The following is a 16807-nucleotide window of genomic DNA, read 5'->3' as shown; positions in this document are numbered from 1 at the left end:
TTCATAACATTATTCACGATACCTCAAAAATCTATGCATCTATCAACTGATTAACAGATAAATAAAATGTAGTATATCCATACAATAGATTATTCAACAGTAAAAAGGAACAAAATATTGATTTATGCAATAACATGGATGAGTCTTGGAAACATGCTAAGTGAAAGTGAAAGAAACCAGTCATAAACAACTACTTATTACATGATTCCATTTATATGGAATATCCAGAATAGCCGGCAAATCTGCAGATACAGAAAGTAGATAGTGGTTGCCTAGGGGAGGCTGATGGAAGTTGGGGAGTGACTCCTAATAGGTATCGGGGTATTTCATTTTTGGGAAATGAAAACATTCTAGATTGTTAGTGGTAATGCTTGTATAATTCTTGTAATACACCAGAAAACCCCATTGAATTGTACACTTTAAATGGGTGATTTGTTTGATTATAAGTTGTTTCCAAAAATGGTTACAGGTTGAATATCTATAATCTCAAATTTTGAAATCCAAAATGCTCCATAAATTTGATAATCAGCATGATGCTTTAGGATTTTGGATTTTCAAGATTAGGGATGTTCATTATGCTTAGTAAAGTATAATGCAAATATTCCAAAACACAAAAAGATATGAAATTTGGAACATTTCTGGTCCTAATTCAATTTGGATAAAGGAACATACAGCCTGTATAAAAATAAAATCAGGAATAAGGAAGAAACTATAGAAGGAGTGATTTCTGGGATTTCTCTCTTCAGTGAAATACTTCTGCACTTAAAAACCTAACTAGGGAAAATCTTACTTGCCTTATTGAGGAAGAAATCTAGACCCCTGGGGAAAGGGTATTCCCATGTTAGAAAGGCATAGTCTTTGAGAAGCAGTGTACTGAGAGAAGAATTTAATCACATTTAACCAATATTGTTAGCATTATAATTTGCAGACTTGTCTAAGTATCACTTAATTTATATAATGTGTTCTTTTGTAGATGAAGAAGATAAGGATAGTTTACAGGAACTTGGTACAGAACAGAAATGCTTTGTTGAACACATCCTTTGTACAAAGCCATTGCCATGCAGGTAAAGACCTTTCTCTTGTATATACACAAAACAGTTTTTCATTTCAGTAATTCAGATGCATATATACACATTACACTCACATACACAGAATGTAAAGTTAGTTGCAGACATGATTCTTCTCCCTTAAGAGTATCCTGTTTATCAGAAGCTTTCTCCTGTTGTAGCACCACTGCAAATACTGTTTCCTGTGTCTGAAAAGTATTTCCCCAGCTCTACCCCTAGTTTGCTGTCTTCTCCTGGCTAACTCTTGCTCTTCTTTCTTATCTTAATGTCACTTCTGAGATAGTGCCTATTTTTTTTTTTTTTTTGTAGAGACAGAGTCTCTCTGTACCACCCTCGGTAGAGTGCCGTGGCGTCACACGGCTCACAGCAACCTCTAACTCTTGCACTTATGCGATTCTCTTGCCTCAGCCTCCCGAGCAGCTGGGACTACAGGCGCCCGCCACATCGCCCGGCTATTTTTTTGTTGCAGTTTGGCTGGGGCTGGGTTTGAACCCGCCACCCTCGGCATATGGGGCCGGCGCCCTACTCACTGAGCCACAGGCACTGCCCGAGATAGTGCCTTTGATTCACAATCTCAGGATTCTTCTGTTTTCTTTTTCTTTGTAGCTCATATTATAATTTGTCTTTGTGTTGTGTCATCACTGCTAGAATATGTTTCATTGGAGCAGAGACTGTGTCTGTCCTTCACTGAGTTGCTGGGCTTATTTGATGCTCTTGCTCACCTCTCCTCTTTGAAATGGTCTCCTCCTTGGCATCCTTGACTTCCCTCCCTGCAACTTCTCCTTCAGTTTCTCTGGCAGTCCTTTTCTCAAGTTTCTTTGCTAAGCCAGGCTCCTCTACTCATTCTGGGCTCTTTCCTGAGTAACACTTGCCATGATCAGTTGCAGTGCTGACATTTCCACATCCAAACCATCCTCACCCAGACCACTCCAGACTCTAGACCTACATATCCAACTGCCCATTAAGCTTCTGCACTTAAATGTTCTGTAGAACAGCAAATGCCAGATGTCTCCATTGACTTATCTGTCTTCCCCCAAATCTGCTCTTTCTACTACGTCACATTTTTCCGAAGAGCACCACATCTATCCAGTTATCCCCAGAAGAAACCTGGCAGTCATTTTAGAAACCTCCTTCATTCTCTTCATCGCTTACTGAAAGTCTGTGGAGCACTGTGTTAGATACTGCACAGACAGTAGGCCAACAGTACACACTAAGGAACAGACACAGCCACAAGGGAAATATCCGTGGTGGTGGTGGGGAACAGCAAACTGTAACAGGTGAAAAAGTGAGCAGGGAAAATATATACTAAAATTCCATTTGTATCGATTTCAAAAAGAGGAAAAATTAAAGTCTTGCTTAGAAATGAATATATTGACAGGAAGACTGTAGAGCAAAGCAAGGACATGCTGTCATAAAGGTCAGAGTAGTGATTACTTCTATGGGGAGTGAAAGACTGTGATCAACAATGGGAAGCCTGAGGCCACTAGTGTCCTCCTCCTTGACCTGGGTAATCCTGGCTACGTAGTGTACATACACGGTAGTGTATAGATTTCACACTAATAATGAAAACAAAAATGTTAGTACCTCCCAGATCCCTCTGCCTTCAAAGGAAAAATGTATGGGAAGTATAGAAGGGTACTACCCTGTTTCCCGAAAATAAGACATCCTCCGAAAATAAGACCTACTTATAGGAAAGATAAGACATCCCCTGAAAATAAGACCTAGCGCATCTTTGGGAGCACACCTTAAAATAAGACACTGTCTTGTTTTCTGGGAAACAGGGTAGTATTGTTGCCTACTGTTTACAGACTAATGCTTCTAAAGGGACTAAGAACCGATTAGGAGAACTGGCCTTTATACTGAGACATGAACTTCTTTGTAAGATGAGGGGAAATAGACAATAAATGACACAGTTGATGGCACAGCCTTCAGGTGGTGTGAGGGGGCGACATTCAAGGGTAGAAAAGTGCTGTGGGTGTGGAGATGGGATGGGCACAGGGCCCTCTAGGGGAACACATTGGGAAGATAGTTGTCATCTGAGAGCCACAGTTTTCATTTTCTCCAGTGAAGTATGAAGGAAGATTGAGAGGGAGATTATGGGAGTTTTGTTCATTTAATAGCTGCTGAGCACTATTACACACTGGGCTAGGCACACAAAGATAGCTAGAGCTTATGTGTGTGTTGGGAAGAGACACATAAAGAATGGCCTTCAATGTTGACATGTAACTGTTCACACTGCAGCGAGTACCCCTGTGGTCATAAATTCCTGAGTGACTTAATCACATGCAGAGCTGCATTACGGTTTCCAAGTCACTTCTGGAGTTACTGCACTGGTCAATAGCATGTCCCAGGCAACCTGAGAAGACCACAGACCTCAGTCATGTCTTTGCTCTTGGTTTCAACACATTTGCTGCTTTATTGTTCACTCTGTGTGTTTTTCCAGGCAGCCAGCTCCAATTCGAGGATTCTGGATTGTCCCTGACATTCTGGGGCCCACAATGATCTGCATCACCAGTACCTACGAATGCCTTATAAGGCCTTTATTGTAAGTCTCATTTTGTTTTCTCTACATAGCTCTCATTAATTCTGTAGAATTTAGAGTGAGACCCTGTCTTTATTAAAATTGAAAAACTAGCAAGACATTGTGGCAAGTGCCTGTAGTCCCAGCTACTCAGGAAGGTGAGGCAACTGGATCACTTGAGTCCAACAGTTTGAACTTGCTGTGAGCAATGATGATGCCATGGCACTCTACCTAGGGTGACAGAGTGAAACTCTGTCTCAAACAAAAAAAATTCTGTAGAATTTAAGCTAGAAAAATGCCCTTGGTACATACCAAATTCCATTTTTAATATGTGAATTAGATTTAACGATCATCAAGCTCTGTGTGCCAGACTCAGAAACTCCTTGATTCATCACAGCCCTGTAAGGAAAGCACATTATCCCTGTTTTATGGAAGAGAAAACACCGTTCACAGAGGTTAAGTAAATGCTGAAGTCACACAGCTGAGATGCATGTCTGACTAACTCAAAAGTCCATATTCACACTTTTTAATTTCTCCATCTCTGCCAACTTCAAGGGACATCATAAAATATATAAACTCTGAAAGAAAAGTAGTATAAAGCTGAACTCCTAGTCCTTGTTCCCCTTAAAGAACTCATACTAAGTGGGCGGTGCCTGTGGCTCAAAGAACTCATACTAAGTTATAATCACCATTTTCCTTTTTTAACAGCTCTGGGAGGCCATTCTAAGTTACGTAAATTTAAGAATGGACATACCAAAACCAGGACCATCAAACCCTAGAACCTCCAGGCAAACTATGCAGTTATCAGTTTTGTGTTATTTATACTAAAAGACTAAGAGCTCTAGCAAGATTAAAGAAAAATAAAATCACGGGGAAGCAGGGTACAGTGGCTGTGTAATTGTAGCACTCTTAAGAGGCTGAGGCAGGTGGATTGCCTGAGGTCAAGAGTTCAAGGACACCCTAAGCAAAAGTGAGGCCCCGTCTCTACTAAAAATAGAAAAACACTAGCCAGGCGTGGTGGCACATGCCATAGTCCCACCTCATAAGACTGAGGCAAGAGTATCGCTTGAACCCAGGAGTTTGAAGTTGCTGTCAGCTACAACAAGATCATAGCACTTTACCCAGGGCAACAGAGTGAGACTTAGTCTCCCTCCCCCCCACAAAAAAATCACGGGACAAAACTTACTTGCTGGTTGCCTCAGCATATTTTAAAAACCCACACTACCTTTAGTAAAATAAAACCTAGTTACACTACATTACTTCAGAATAAAAATATGAATTCCAAGGGGGGAAAAAAACCCTTAATTACATGGATACTTTGAAATCATCTATTTCTGCCCAACTCCCTGAAATACAAGTTGTCTACAAAGTAATTTACTTTTTAACCCTTCCAAATTTGAATCATTGCATTCAAAGTAAGTCACTTACCAATGCTGCCAAGTTTAGGAGATCTTTCAAGCTCTTTCTAAAACTGCCTTTTTGAATATTTGCATGTGCATGGATGAAATTTTTGGAAATCAATTTACAAAGAACCAAATATGACAGTACTTATATTAATATTGGTTTTGATCAAATATAAACTATACCTAGAAAAGAAATGATTTACTTAGATTTGTGATTCTGGGTTATAAACTCACTCTCAACTCCTTTTGCAAAAAGTCTATGATGGATTTATATTTAAAATTTTGAAGTGTCCAGGGGCAGTGCCTGTGGCTCAACGAGTAGGACGCTGGCCCCATATGCCGGAGGTGGTGGGTTCAAACCCAGCCCCGGCCAAAAACTGCAACAAAACAAACAAAAATTTTTTTTTGAAGTGTCCAAATCCAGAATGTTTTGACAAATGGGAACATTGGTAGAATAGCTTATAGCTTCCCAAAGTGACCTTTTCAAGGTAGAAAACAGGCATTGTACTTCTCTATAAAAGTAAAAAGGCTCGGTGCCTGTAGCTCAGCTGTTAGGGTGCCAGCTGGCGGATTCAAACCCAGCCCAGACCTGCCAAAGAACAATGACAACTACAAACAAAAAATAACCGGCACTGTGGCAGGCGCCTGTAGTCCCAACTACTTGGGAGGCTGAGGCAAAAGAATCGTTTAAGCCCAAGAGTTTGAGGTTGTTGTGAGGTGTGGTGCCCTGGCAATCTACTGAGGGCAACATAGGGAAATTCTGTCTCCAAAAAAAAAAAAAAAAAAAAATGTGAAAATAAAATAAAAGTAACACTTTATTATAGGTTCTTATGTTCTCAAAGTTTTAGATTAATGTGGTTTATGCCTTCCTATAATACAATAAATCATTTTATGGCAGGCTTTGATTTATCTATTTATTTTACAGAAGTACAGTCCATCCAGCATCTCCTCCCCTGCTCTGTACCCAAGAAGATGTTGAAGTAACAGAGTCACCCCTCCGCATTCTGGCTGAAACCCCAGATTCCTTTGAAAAGCATATTAGAAGCATTTTGCAACGGAGTGTTGCCAATCCAGCATTTCTGAAGTACAAGATCTGGGGGATGGAGGCTTTGAGATGGACTTCTCTTGTCATTCATAATTACTGTGTGTCTTTTTTGTCCTTAGCTGTGTCCTATGCTTTTTACTGTGGTGGAGTTGGGAGAAAAACAGGGCATTTTGAATCAGCTAGTGAATAGAGGGAGAAAAGTGGCACCTAAGAATGATAAACAAGAAGAGTTAAAAAGAAGACCAAAAAGCAGCTATGATTTGTGTATTTTCGTTGTTTTACTCAGCTAAGGAAAATGATGTTAGAAATTTTGTTTTTAAGATCATCTGAAAAGGATACAGCCCCTCCTCCTGAAGAACGTCTTCAGCTCATCAGCAGAGCCACCCAGGTGTTCAGAGAACAGTACATTCTTAAACAGGACCTGGCAAAGGAGGAGATTCAGCGAAGGTAAGATGCCCTGTGTTCACAAACGTAACCTAGACCTAGTTTCTGATTAAATTCCATTTCTGTTTTTTTCTTAAAGAGTCAAATTATTATGTGACCAAAAAAAGAAACAACTAGAAGATCTCAGTTATTGTCGAGAGGAGAGGTAAGTGTGAAAATCAGAAAGAAGAAACCAATGGGTCAGTAAGACTGAATTACATCTTACCATAAGGTGCTGAGTCACATCAGTTGGCTTCAACATCTAGGTAGACCCCAAAAGTCTGTTGTTTCTTATGCCATTAGGAAAAGTCTGCGGGAAATGGCTGAGCGCTTAGCTGATAAATATGAGGAAGCCAAGGAAAAACAAGAAGATATCACCAACAGGTCAGTGATGACATTTAGTTCCGTACTCAGGTACTGTCAATGTTATTAAGTACTTAGGTACTAGCAGTTTTTAAGAAAATGGGATTTGTGGTGTACAGTGGCTCATGCCTGTAATCCTAGTTTTCTAGGACACTGAGGTGGGTGGATCCCTTGAGCTCAAGAGTTTGAGACCAACCTAAGCAAGAGTGAGACCCCAATCTCTACTAAAAATAAAGAAACTAGCCATCCACAGTGATACATGCCTATAGTCCCAGCTACTCAGGAGGCTGAAACAAGAGGATCTCTTGAGCCCAAGAGTTTGAGGTTGCTGTGAGCTATGATGCTACAGCACTCTACCCAGGGCAACAGAGTGAGACTCTGTCTCAAAGGGGAAGGGTGGGGGGGGGCCTTAACAGGTGCTCACATTAATTTAATTGATCCCTCTCCTTCTCCTCTGAAAGTGTTAGGGAAGACACGATGCTCTCTCCTAACCCTTCCTAATGGGGGCTCCTTATGTTATAACATTTGTGGTTGTTTCTCCTAATAGATCTTAGTTAAGCTGTTTGCTTACCTTTTCTTAAGGATGAAAAAAGTACTTCACAGTTTTCACTCTCAGCTCCCAGTTCTCTCTGATAGTGAACGAGACATGAAGAAAGAATTACAGTTGATACCTGATCAACTTCGACGTTTGAGCACTGCAATCAAACAGGTAGGAAGGGATGCAAGGTGGCAAAATTTATACTTATTTTAAAGTATTTTTCTACAGAAAATTATTTTATAGATTGTAAAAAGAATATACTAAAATAGATACTATGAAAATGTGTGGCAAACCATAAAATATCTATGACATCTATGTTTTTGTTGGTACTTTAGGTTACTATGAAAAAAGACTATCAACAGCGAAAGATGGAAAAAGTGCTGAGTCTTCAAAAACCCACCATTACTCTCAGTGCTTACCAGCGAAAGTGCATTCAGTCCATCCTAAAGGAGGAGTAAGTAAATATTCATAGCCAGCATATTATTGTGATAGCTCTTCCTTTGCAGTTATGCCCAAATCAACTTCTGTCTTATTAGAAATAAGTCTTGGAATTTGCAAGTCAAATAATTATTGGGACGAGTCACATGATAGATAGGGCCCTAAGGAATGAGTATGGTGGGAGGATTGAAAATGATGACTTTCCTGAAATACGATTTTGTTGTGTGGTCAAAGGTTTATCACAATGAATATGTTTACAAGTATTACCAGTATCTGCACCAGTGTTTGTCACTTTAAATAGTGAATACCTTTGCTATTCACCTGAAACCTGGACCTGTTAATTTCAGCAAAGCCGTTCTTAAGATATTTCAACATTACTAGTTTAAAGTTTTAGAGTCCACACTAATGGCTTATTCATTGTATTTCCAAACTTGAACACAACTTTCTGATTTTACAGGGGTGAACACATAAGGGAAATGGTGAAGCAAATCAATGATATCCGCCATCATGTAAACTTCTGACACCACCAGGAGGAACAGATTCACAACTGAAGTTACCACCACAAATGCTTAACCCATGTTGTAAAACAAACAGGTGGCATTATTTAATTTATAAAGAGGCATTTAGGAAGACCTTTGATGTGGTGGTTCATCTTTTAAAATATATTATCTGTTTTATAATTATTGAATAAATACATTTATTTAAAAATGGGAGTGTGCTTTGTAACTCAGGTCTATGGGTATAATTATCAAGGGCTCAGGATTGTTTTTTAATCTGATATAGACTTTCAGCTGTATACCGCCAAATCTCCATGCACCCTGAGTTTTCTCCATATATGAGCAAAAATAAGAGCTAAGTTTTATTATAAAGCAGTAGCACCAGAACTGTGATTCTGGAAAACAACCCTAGAATTCAAAGGAAAAGACCGCACAATATACTCGGCAGCAGCTCTTTTAATTTGAACACTTTTCTTCTTAAGGACACACTTTCAGTACAGTTAACAAATGGTTACATCTCTGCTGAGAGCAGAGCTCAAGATCCACATTTGCAAAAGGCCACCTCTGGCCCACTTCTTCACAGGCAGTATTACCTTTCAGAGCTGAGTCTGGCTATTGTCTATGTCCTATTACAAATTGTTTCTGAGTGGGTACAGTGTGCAAGTTGGCACCTCAAAGGAAGAAAGAAGGAAATCGCTTGGTATGTAGTATGTGGTTTTGTCCTCAGCTTTAATCATCATTTTATATCTGCCAATATGGATTCTGAAAGGTAATACTATACCTGCTTAGAAATGGCTGAGTGACTGCCAATTAAAAGCCATGTGGTAAGGTACATTACAGATAAGAGGTAAATCAGGTTAGACATGCTTGAGAACGTGTGTACAGACTGAATATAAGCACAGGGACACTCGCGAAACCCAACTGATCTTTTCTTTTTTCTAAAAGAGCTATGTCACTCCTACATTAGTTCCCATTGATGCAGAAAATCCAACTTAAAAGAATTGTTTCTAGCCTGGATAGTGTCACAGTTGGTTTCATACCAGAAACAGTATTAAACAAAACCTAGAGTATCAGTTTGGGTTTTTCTATATTTTCCTCAATAACTCAGATTCCAACAGTTTGTATGTGCCACAGCAGGGACCATTCACAGTTCCCTAATCATGATGATTTCATTGCCTCCATATGTACCATTTTCTGGAGGAAAATATCTATAAGGTGCTCAGTTTCAGCAGAATACTTCACTGGAAGCTACAGTTCAGCAGGTTCAGAGAGATTATGAATTGCTCATCCTGATTTATAGTGCTAATCATAATAATCTGAAATTAGTTTGGGGCCTATCCAAGGGACTAGTCTTAAACCTACATAGTTTAAATTGATTGCCTTTTGTAATTAGTAAAATTCCCCGAAACTGAATGAGGATGTGTGTTTCCTTTATCTAAACCACATAGCACTTTATACAAAGGGACTTTAAACCAATTAGAATTATGTTTCATGCATGGCAGGCCTTTAGCACTATTCCCATAATTAGCATTTACTTTTAAATTCATAATCGTGAATGCAAAGACTTCAATAAGAACCCAAGAAATAAGGTATGTATGTAGTCATTATCATTTGTCCTATGGAAGACAGAAATAAAGATCTTTACGGCAAGTCCATTAGTGACTTCACTTAGAACAAAGACAATTCACTTTAAACTGTAAATTGATGGTGGCTTTTAAGTGAACCAGACTATCTACTTAGTTCACTAATTCCCGTAAGTTTCCTTCAGATAACCCACTATTAAACAACCAATCACAAAAATTATTTGAAAACAACAATTTTACTTTTGAACTATCTGGATGATGACTTAAACAAAGTGTCGCCTTCCCCTGGGACAGCACTGCAGCAAGTAAATAGTAGATACAAACCCATTCTTTGTGCTTTCTGCAACACTTCATAAAGCTATAGCAAAGATCTGTTTCACTGAAGGTTTCTCCACAAAGGAAAGGAATTTAACCGCTTAGAAAATGACAAAGCAGACTTCCAAAATGATCAGTAGACTGTTATTTCCTCCAACTTTACCATAAGCATTATAACATTCCATTCCAGATCTAAATTATAAATGAAAAATACAAAGTATCTTTCAATCTAGTTACCACCATTTTCGTATTTGCCACACTTGAAACAAACAGTACTCAAGCTCTTTGATCCAAGTTGAAAATAAGCAGCAAACTTATAAATGTATACTAGAGGTTGTAAGACAAAGCTAGTTTTATTAATTTTCTTTCACTGATCCAGTAACTAAAACACTTCAAAAGATTAGATTGTGCCAGTTCAGCTTCCCTGGTACCTGTGGGCCCACAAAGATCATCTAAGTATGCAGAAAAGTGCTTCTGAACAGTTTCTTGTGCTTTTCCTTTAACTTCAACTTCCAACATATATATAACCCCAGCCAAATTTTCCAATCTTCATAATTAATTCAGTTCTTGAATTGGTTATGTTTGCCACAGCCCTGTGGTTCTCAGGTAAGTTTCAGTAGCATTTAAGGTCCTCCAATGCAAAATAAAATGGTAAAAGGAAAAAAAATGCACTGAGCAAGGGAAATACAGTCAGTAGCCAATGGCCTGCTCTCAAAACTTCATATTTTAATATAAAATATTCATACAGCATACTACACCTCTGTCTGCTAACTGAATACTGTTATTGATGAGCTCTAGACAACAGAAAAGAAAATTCTTGCTTCCAACATCTGAACAGAAAATGTAATTCCAAATGCTATTGGGATGTTGCTTTAGGGTAGGGAAATGTGTTCCAAAAATCTATATTGGAGAGAGTAGGCAAGGAAACAGCACTTCTTCCATCACCTGACTGATCCCACACCTGTTGGAATCAAGTCTGCAGTCTCGTTAGTGTTCCCATTTGAAAGGTTTCTGCTGCGAATCGCCCTGGCTGTTTGCTGTTCCTATGCTGCGTCTTCTCCCACTAGAATTAAGCATTTCTCCAGTCTTCCTTTTGCTGTGACTTCTGTTTCTTCAGTTAAGAGTTAAATAATAATTAATGTTGCTCTAAAGATGAGTTAAAAATCCAAAATGCAGGCTAGAATCCTGCTATCAGGGTGTCATGTCTCAGGGAGCTGGTTAATGTCTGTCAGTTTGGTATCATTCAGAATTGCCCGGATTCTCTCCAAGGAGTCTGCTTGCCGGATCCGCTCTAACTGCACCTGGAGAAACAACGGTGAGATAAGTGCAGGTGGCTTCTGTCTAGATTTTCTGAACTTTACTTTGATTTGCTGACATGTAGCCAATTAACTGCCCAGAGAAGCAGTCACTTCAAAAAAGGCAGGCAACAAGAACTAGTACATTCAAAATGTATTTCCCACAAGCTGCTATGTTAATAGACTGGGACTGCAAAATGTAAAGTGCTGGGAGTATGGAGACAAATGAAACCTGAATCTCAACCCCTAAGAATCCACAGCTCAGTTGGAAAAAAGATGTTTACAGAGAGTTTTAACACAATGTACCAATGTCCCTACTTTCAGAGTGTGGCCGAGGGAGGGAGGCACTTTAGCTCAGCTCAGGGACCTAGAGGCCTCCAAAACAGCAAAACAAACCTAAACTGGGCCTTGAAAGGAAAAGTCAGGAAGGGATGAGACAGGGATGCTTAGCAGAAAGAACGCCATGCTGTGGGCAAAGAACTATAGTAGTTATAAAACATTAGAACATAAAATATAAGGCAAAGAGATAAGCAAAATGTAGGGGTAGGCCTGGTTGGAAAGAGTGTTACATGATGTGCCTTATACTTGAGTATTCCTAAGGAGGCAAAATTGGCAAGGTATAGAGGAAAATAAAAAGGGGGCTCAGTCTGAAGAACCAGGTTTCTGGCTTGAATGACAAGGCAGACATGTGGAATGGACATGGGGGCAGCTACTGCCCATGTCAAGTCAGACTGGCAAGGTTCACTCCTCCAAACTTCCTCCATGCTCTGTGCAGTAGTTTCCCAAATGCCTCACCTGAAGGGTCTGTGAAAGCTTTACAAAATCTCTCTGGACTTGTTCACTGACATCTAATTCTGTCTGTAATCTCTGAGCTTTATTCTTCTCTTCAAACATTAGTTGTTCAACGGTAACCTAAAAGATAAAAGTTTTGAATGAGGATTAGTGCAAAAGACCCAAAGGTCAGAATTATTTAGGAAATCTAGGAACATGTAGTTACCTAACTACTAAAGCAGGAAGGTGGGAATCCATCCTATATCCTACTGCTCTCTATCTATAGGGCAAGGGTGCCAGCTGGCTAGGCTACTTGCTCTAGGTTCTAAAATGAACTGAGTAGGGAAACCAGAAGAAATGGATTAAAGTCTTGTCCTCCACCCCTTCCACCCCAAGCAGCTGGGCACAGTGATTAATCTTCAAAATACAGCTGCTAAGATCAGTAGCTGTCACAGCAACAGGGATAGAAACTTCAGAGATTTCCTTTGACCACAACAGTTAAGCATCCACCAGGAAATGCTCAGTGAATATGCTCCAGGCAGTCCCAGCTAACTCCAGTCTTCCTTACAGAAAACCACTTCAGCAGAATGTGTTGGAGCATTTCTAAAAACAAAGGACCATTTGAACAACAATAACAGTGTTTCTGCACTTAAAGTTCTGAACACATAGCTCACTATGACATTTCTATGGAACATAACCCACAACTAGCCACATGCACTTTTATTCCAACTGAACTAATCAAACTTTAGGCAGCAAATCTGATTCAATGCCATCTTTCTTAGGATTTTATACATCAATCAAATGGAATGACACATTCAAAGCAGCACTTCTAACTGGGCAGTGCCCTATAGACCACCACCTAAAGCTGGGAAGGCCTATGACACAGGCCTCTCAGAGCTGACAGTTTGGATTTAACACAATTCTAACACATCAATTCATTTGATTGGGGGAGGGGCAGAAGGGGTAGGGAGAAGCTTACAGTCTTGCCAACTTTTCAAAAAGTGACACTTCAAAGCAGGAATGTGTGTTTTTTTTTTTAAAGCAAATAATAATGAAAGCCCTATTTTTAACTAAATGACAAAAAAAAAAAAAAATCACCTTAGTAGCAGTTTCTTTCTTTAACTGTTCTTCCAATGTGATTTTTATTTCCTGAAGACTCTCAAGCTGTTGAGACTTCTCTTTTAATGTGGACTCCAACTGGGAATTAAAAATGAAAATGCTGAAATTCTCAGCTTAATTCTGAACTAGTGTATTTCCTAAAAAACAGTAGATTATATAAGAATAAGAAAGGCCAAAAACTGGTCACTGTGAGGGACAGATATAGGGCAGGAGGGAACAAGGTCCTTCCAAAAAAATGTAGGTATCTAAAAGGAATTTTTGATTATTTACTATATCAGTTATCTACTGTTGTATAATAAATTACCCCAAACTCAATAGTGAAACAAAGAGAGAGAGAGAAAAAGAGAGAGAAAGAAAAAGAAAGGAGAGAGAAGAGGGAAGGGGAGGGGAGGGAAGGAGAGGAGAGGAGAAGAGAAAGAGAGAGAGGGGAAGGGGAAGGAGAGGAAAGGAAGAAAATGCCAAAACTCACAGCAACTCCCTGCAGGCCACAGCACACTGCCTGGAAGAGCCTTGCAGCCTGGAGAATTAGGCCCAGATTCTTCAGGTCCTCACAGGCATGGACCTTGGCTACATGTGGAATGCTTTACTCACCCCGTGATCTCCACGGACCCTGTACTTTTTCTTCCAGACCTATTCTTTCATTAGCTATTTATTAGCCACCTATTATATTCTAAGTTCTCAAGATGGAGAAATCAGGAGATATAGACATAAATGATTATGGCATGTAGGCATGGTGGGAAAAGCATTTAATTCTGCCAGAGAAGTTATAAAGAGCTTCCTCTAAGAGAAGACATTTGATTCTTAAAAGATGAAAAATTTTACAGGGGAGGGCGGCGCCTGTGGCTCAAGGGAGTAGGGCACCGGCCCCATATGCTGGAAGTGGCGGGTTCAAACCCAGCCCGGGCCAAAAACTGCCAAAAGAAAAATTTTACAGGGGAAGAAGGAAAAAGGTAGTAAGGGGAAAATGGAAGGAGTATTCCAAAAAGGGGAATGGATGGCACACATAAAAATGCATTCAGGAACAGTGCTGAGTTCTGCTTGCCTACAGCACAGAGTCCTAGGCCCTGGAGGGCTGGAAAGGCAGGCAGTGAGGCAGGAGATCTCCAGCTGGGCTAAGAAACAGGGACTGGATCCTGCAGATAAACGGAACCACTGCAGGGTCTTCAAACAGTCAAGTCTATTATTTTTAAAGATCACTTTGATTCAATATGGAGATAAATTAGAAGGGGATAAATTTCAGAGGCAGGGAAATGGGTTAGGCTATTTAAAAAGCCATTTGAGAAGTGAAGTCTGAACCCAAACAGGGGCAATTGGAGTGGACAGGATGAAGCCCCCGTAATTCCTGCTGGTGCAATCTCAGTAGCAGAGTTGAGGCAAGAGGCAGAATGCAGCGGAGTGAGGAGTGACTGGGGGGTCAGGCAGTGCAGACTACTATTCCAAGACCCTAGCAATGAAGGGGGGAAGGAAGATTGGTAGCTTGAGAGAGAAGTGCCATCCAAAGAGAAACTTACTCTCTCTGAATGGGAGACACTCAGGCATGTTCATGCATAAGGAAAAGAGTGATCAAGAGGTAGAAGTTCAAGACCCAGGACCCGCAAGCAGGTGAATGAGGGGACACCTGGAAAAGATGGGAGGGACTCAATCACAGCATTTGTGACACACTGTGGTCAGAGTAGTTCATAATTTTCTCGGAAGAAAAAACTGAGAAGGCTGGGAGTAAAGGTAGGAGAACATGTGACCAAGAAGCCCAGAAGCTGATGAGTGAGAGGGAAGGGCTGAGGTAAGGTGATTCTGAAGCCCCCACACAGAACAAGCAAAGGTACCTGAGGAGCACTGGAGCCTGATCTGACAGTCTGAGTCACCAATTCTGGTGGCATCAGCAGGACTAGGCCAGGGTGGGCATTAGTCAAGGGAGGTCAGCAGAAGGAAGAGTCAGCCCTGAGGGTCGGGTGAGAGGAGGTAGAGAGGCAGCCGCTTAAGAGGCAGCTTAAGGAAGGCCAGCAGGCCAGCAGGAAGCTGCTACCACCAGGAGGAAAGTAAAAGTTCAGGGAATTGAAGGTCTGAATGAGGATTAAGAGCTGGGCAGATGGCAGACTGCGATCAAGAAATGTAAAGCTGGGCGGATGCAGCAGCTCACACCCATGCACTCTACCCGGGGCAACAGAATGAGGCTCTGTCTCAAAAAAGAAAAAAAAAATGTAAAGCTGGAGTGAGATACCAGAGTGGGGCAAGGTGCAGTCCAGAATGTGGAAAAGGAGGGCAGAATGGAGGTGAGGACTTTGACTCAAGGAACAATGAGCTCAGGGAATTAAATGCCATCATCACCAAAGGTGCTGATGTTGCCTGAGATAAAACAACTAAGCCAGCTAGAAAACATCTCCATTTGTAAAAGTGTTTGTACATATCTCCACTGCAGCTTTAAAAATGCATCATGCCAGGCCTTGCCTGTCCTCCCACTACACTGCGAACTCCAAGCTACAGCCTTTTCTATCCCTCTCCCAGTTAACTCACGGCCTGACACACAGCAGATTCTCAAAAAATGTTCTCTGTCACCACCGCATCTTTATCCCACTATATTTTTCCCACTACATGGAAATTCCTTAGAGACAGGGATCATGCCTTAACCACCTTTTATTCCTTGAGTCTAACATAGTCAATAAATAAGGTTGTTGGTTGCTCACAGAATTAATTTGAAACTCATGACTCACCTGTCCTTTTTCTACTTTTATTCTTTCTAATTCAGCTTTTAGGCTAGAAATGGAAGCTATAAGGAAAAAGAAAGAAGTATTAGCATTAATTTATTATACATTTTGCATTTTTTTTTCTTCAAACTCAAATGGAACCCAAATGGTTCAAATATATACTGAGCATGGGGTGGGGAGCTTTCTCAAAATTATCCCCAACCAATAAGCATCATAATCAAGCTCAGGTAAAGGCAGAGTCCTGTTGCTGTCCACCAGCCCAATCAACGACACAGGTATCACTGCAGACGGAATGATTTATTAAGGGAAGACTGAGGCTCGCTCAGGCCTACAGCCATTGTACATCTTTATTCACTGTATTATATATCCAAACTCATCAGATAAGAATAAGTAAGAATAATAGCCGGGCGTTGTGGTGGGCGCCTGTAGTCCCAGCTACTCGGGAGGCTGAGGCAAGAGAATCACTTAAGCCCAGGAGTTGGAGGTTGCTGTGAGCTGTGTGAGGCCACGGCACTCTACCGAGGGCCATAAAGTGAGACTCTGTCTCTACAAAAAGTAAATAAATAAATAAATAAATAAATAAATAAATAAATAAAAATAAATAAATAATAAAATTACAAAAGAGGAACTTTTAAAAAAAAGAATAAGTAAGAATAAAAAACAAAAGCATTAATTGAGACCGCTATAAAAAAAGTTCTCTTCAGCATAAATGTTTGAAAGCACATAC

The 16807-nt window shown here is 40.2% G+C and overlaps 2 protein-coding genes across 5 annotated transcripts in view; one reads left to right on the top strand and one right to left on the bottom strand.

Moving 5' to 3' along the window:
* The window catches only part of NUP88 (nucleoporin 88), a 34434-nt gene extending 25923 nt beyond the window's left edge, over positions 1-8511 (top strand). For both annotated transcript variants that reach the window (XM_053569323.1, XM_053569321.1), the window contains 9 exons: positions 974-1064; positions 3511-3612; positions 5917-6075; positions 6358-6483; positions 6560-6625; positions 6763-6843; positions 7405-7531; positions 7696-7814; positions 8256-8511. In XM_053569323.1, coding sequence (XP_053425298.1) covers positions 974-1064; positions 3511-3612; positions 5917-6075; positions 6358-6483; positions 6560-6625; positions 6763-6843; positions 7405-7531; positions 7696-7814; positions 8256-8319 — 935 coding nt within the window. In that variant the 3' untranslated portion in view covers positions 8320-8511. The remainder of the gene's footprint in view (positions 1-973; positions 1065-3510; positions 3613-5916; positions 6076-6357; positions 6484-6559; positions 6626-6762; positions 6844-7404; positions 7532-7695; positions 7815-8255) is intronic.
* Positions 8512-10896: 2385 nt separating this feature from the next.
* RABEP1 (rabaptin, RAB GTPase binding effector protein 1) overlaps positions 10897-16807 on the bottom strand; it is a 116820-nt gene continuing 110909 nt past the window's right edge. For 2 of the 3 annotated variants that reach the window (XM_053569318.1, XM_053569319.1), the window contains exons 15-18: positions 16087-16142; positions 13358-13456; positions 12284-12400; positions 10897-11494 (exon numbers count right to left, since the gene is read on the bottom strand). In XM_053569318.1, coding sequence (XP_053425293.1) covers positions 11393-11494; positions 12284-12400; positions 13358-13456; positions 16087-16142 — 374 coding nt within the window. In that variant the 3' untranslated portion in view covers positions 10897-11392. The remainder of the gene's footprint in view (positions 11495-12283; positions 12401-13357; positions 13457-16086; positions 16143-16807) is intronic. The other variant, XM_053569320.1, reaches the window with a different exon arrangement.

The sequence above is a fragment of the Nycticebus coucang genome, chromosome 18 (genome assembly GCF_027406575.1).
Source record: "Nycticebus coucang isolate mNycCou1 chromosome 18, mNycCou1.pri, whole genome shotgun sequence".
Lineage (NCBI taxonomy): Eukaryota > Metazoa > Chordata > Mammalia > Primates > Lorisidae > Nycticebus > Nycticebus coucang.
This window is presented reverse-complemented; position numbering and strand designations above follow the sequence as displayed.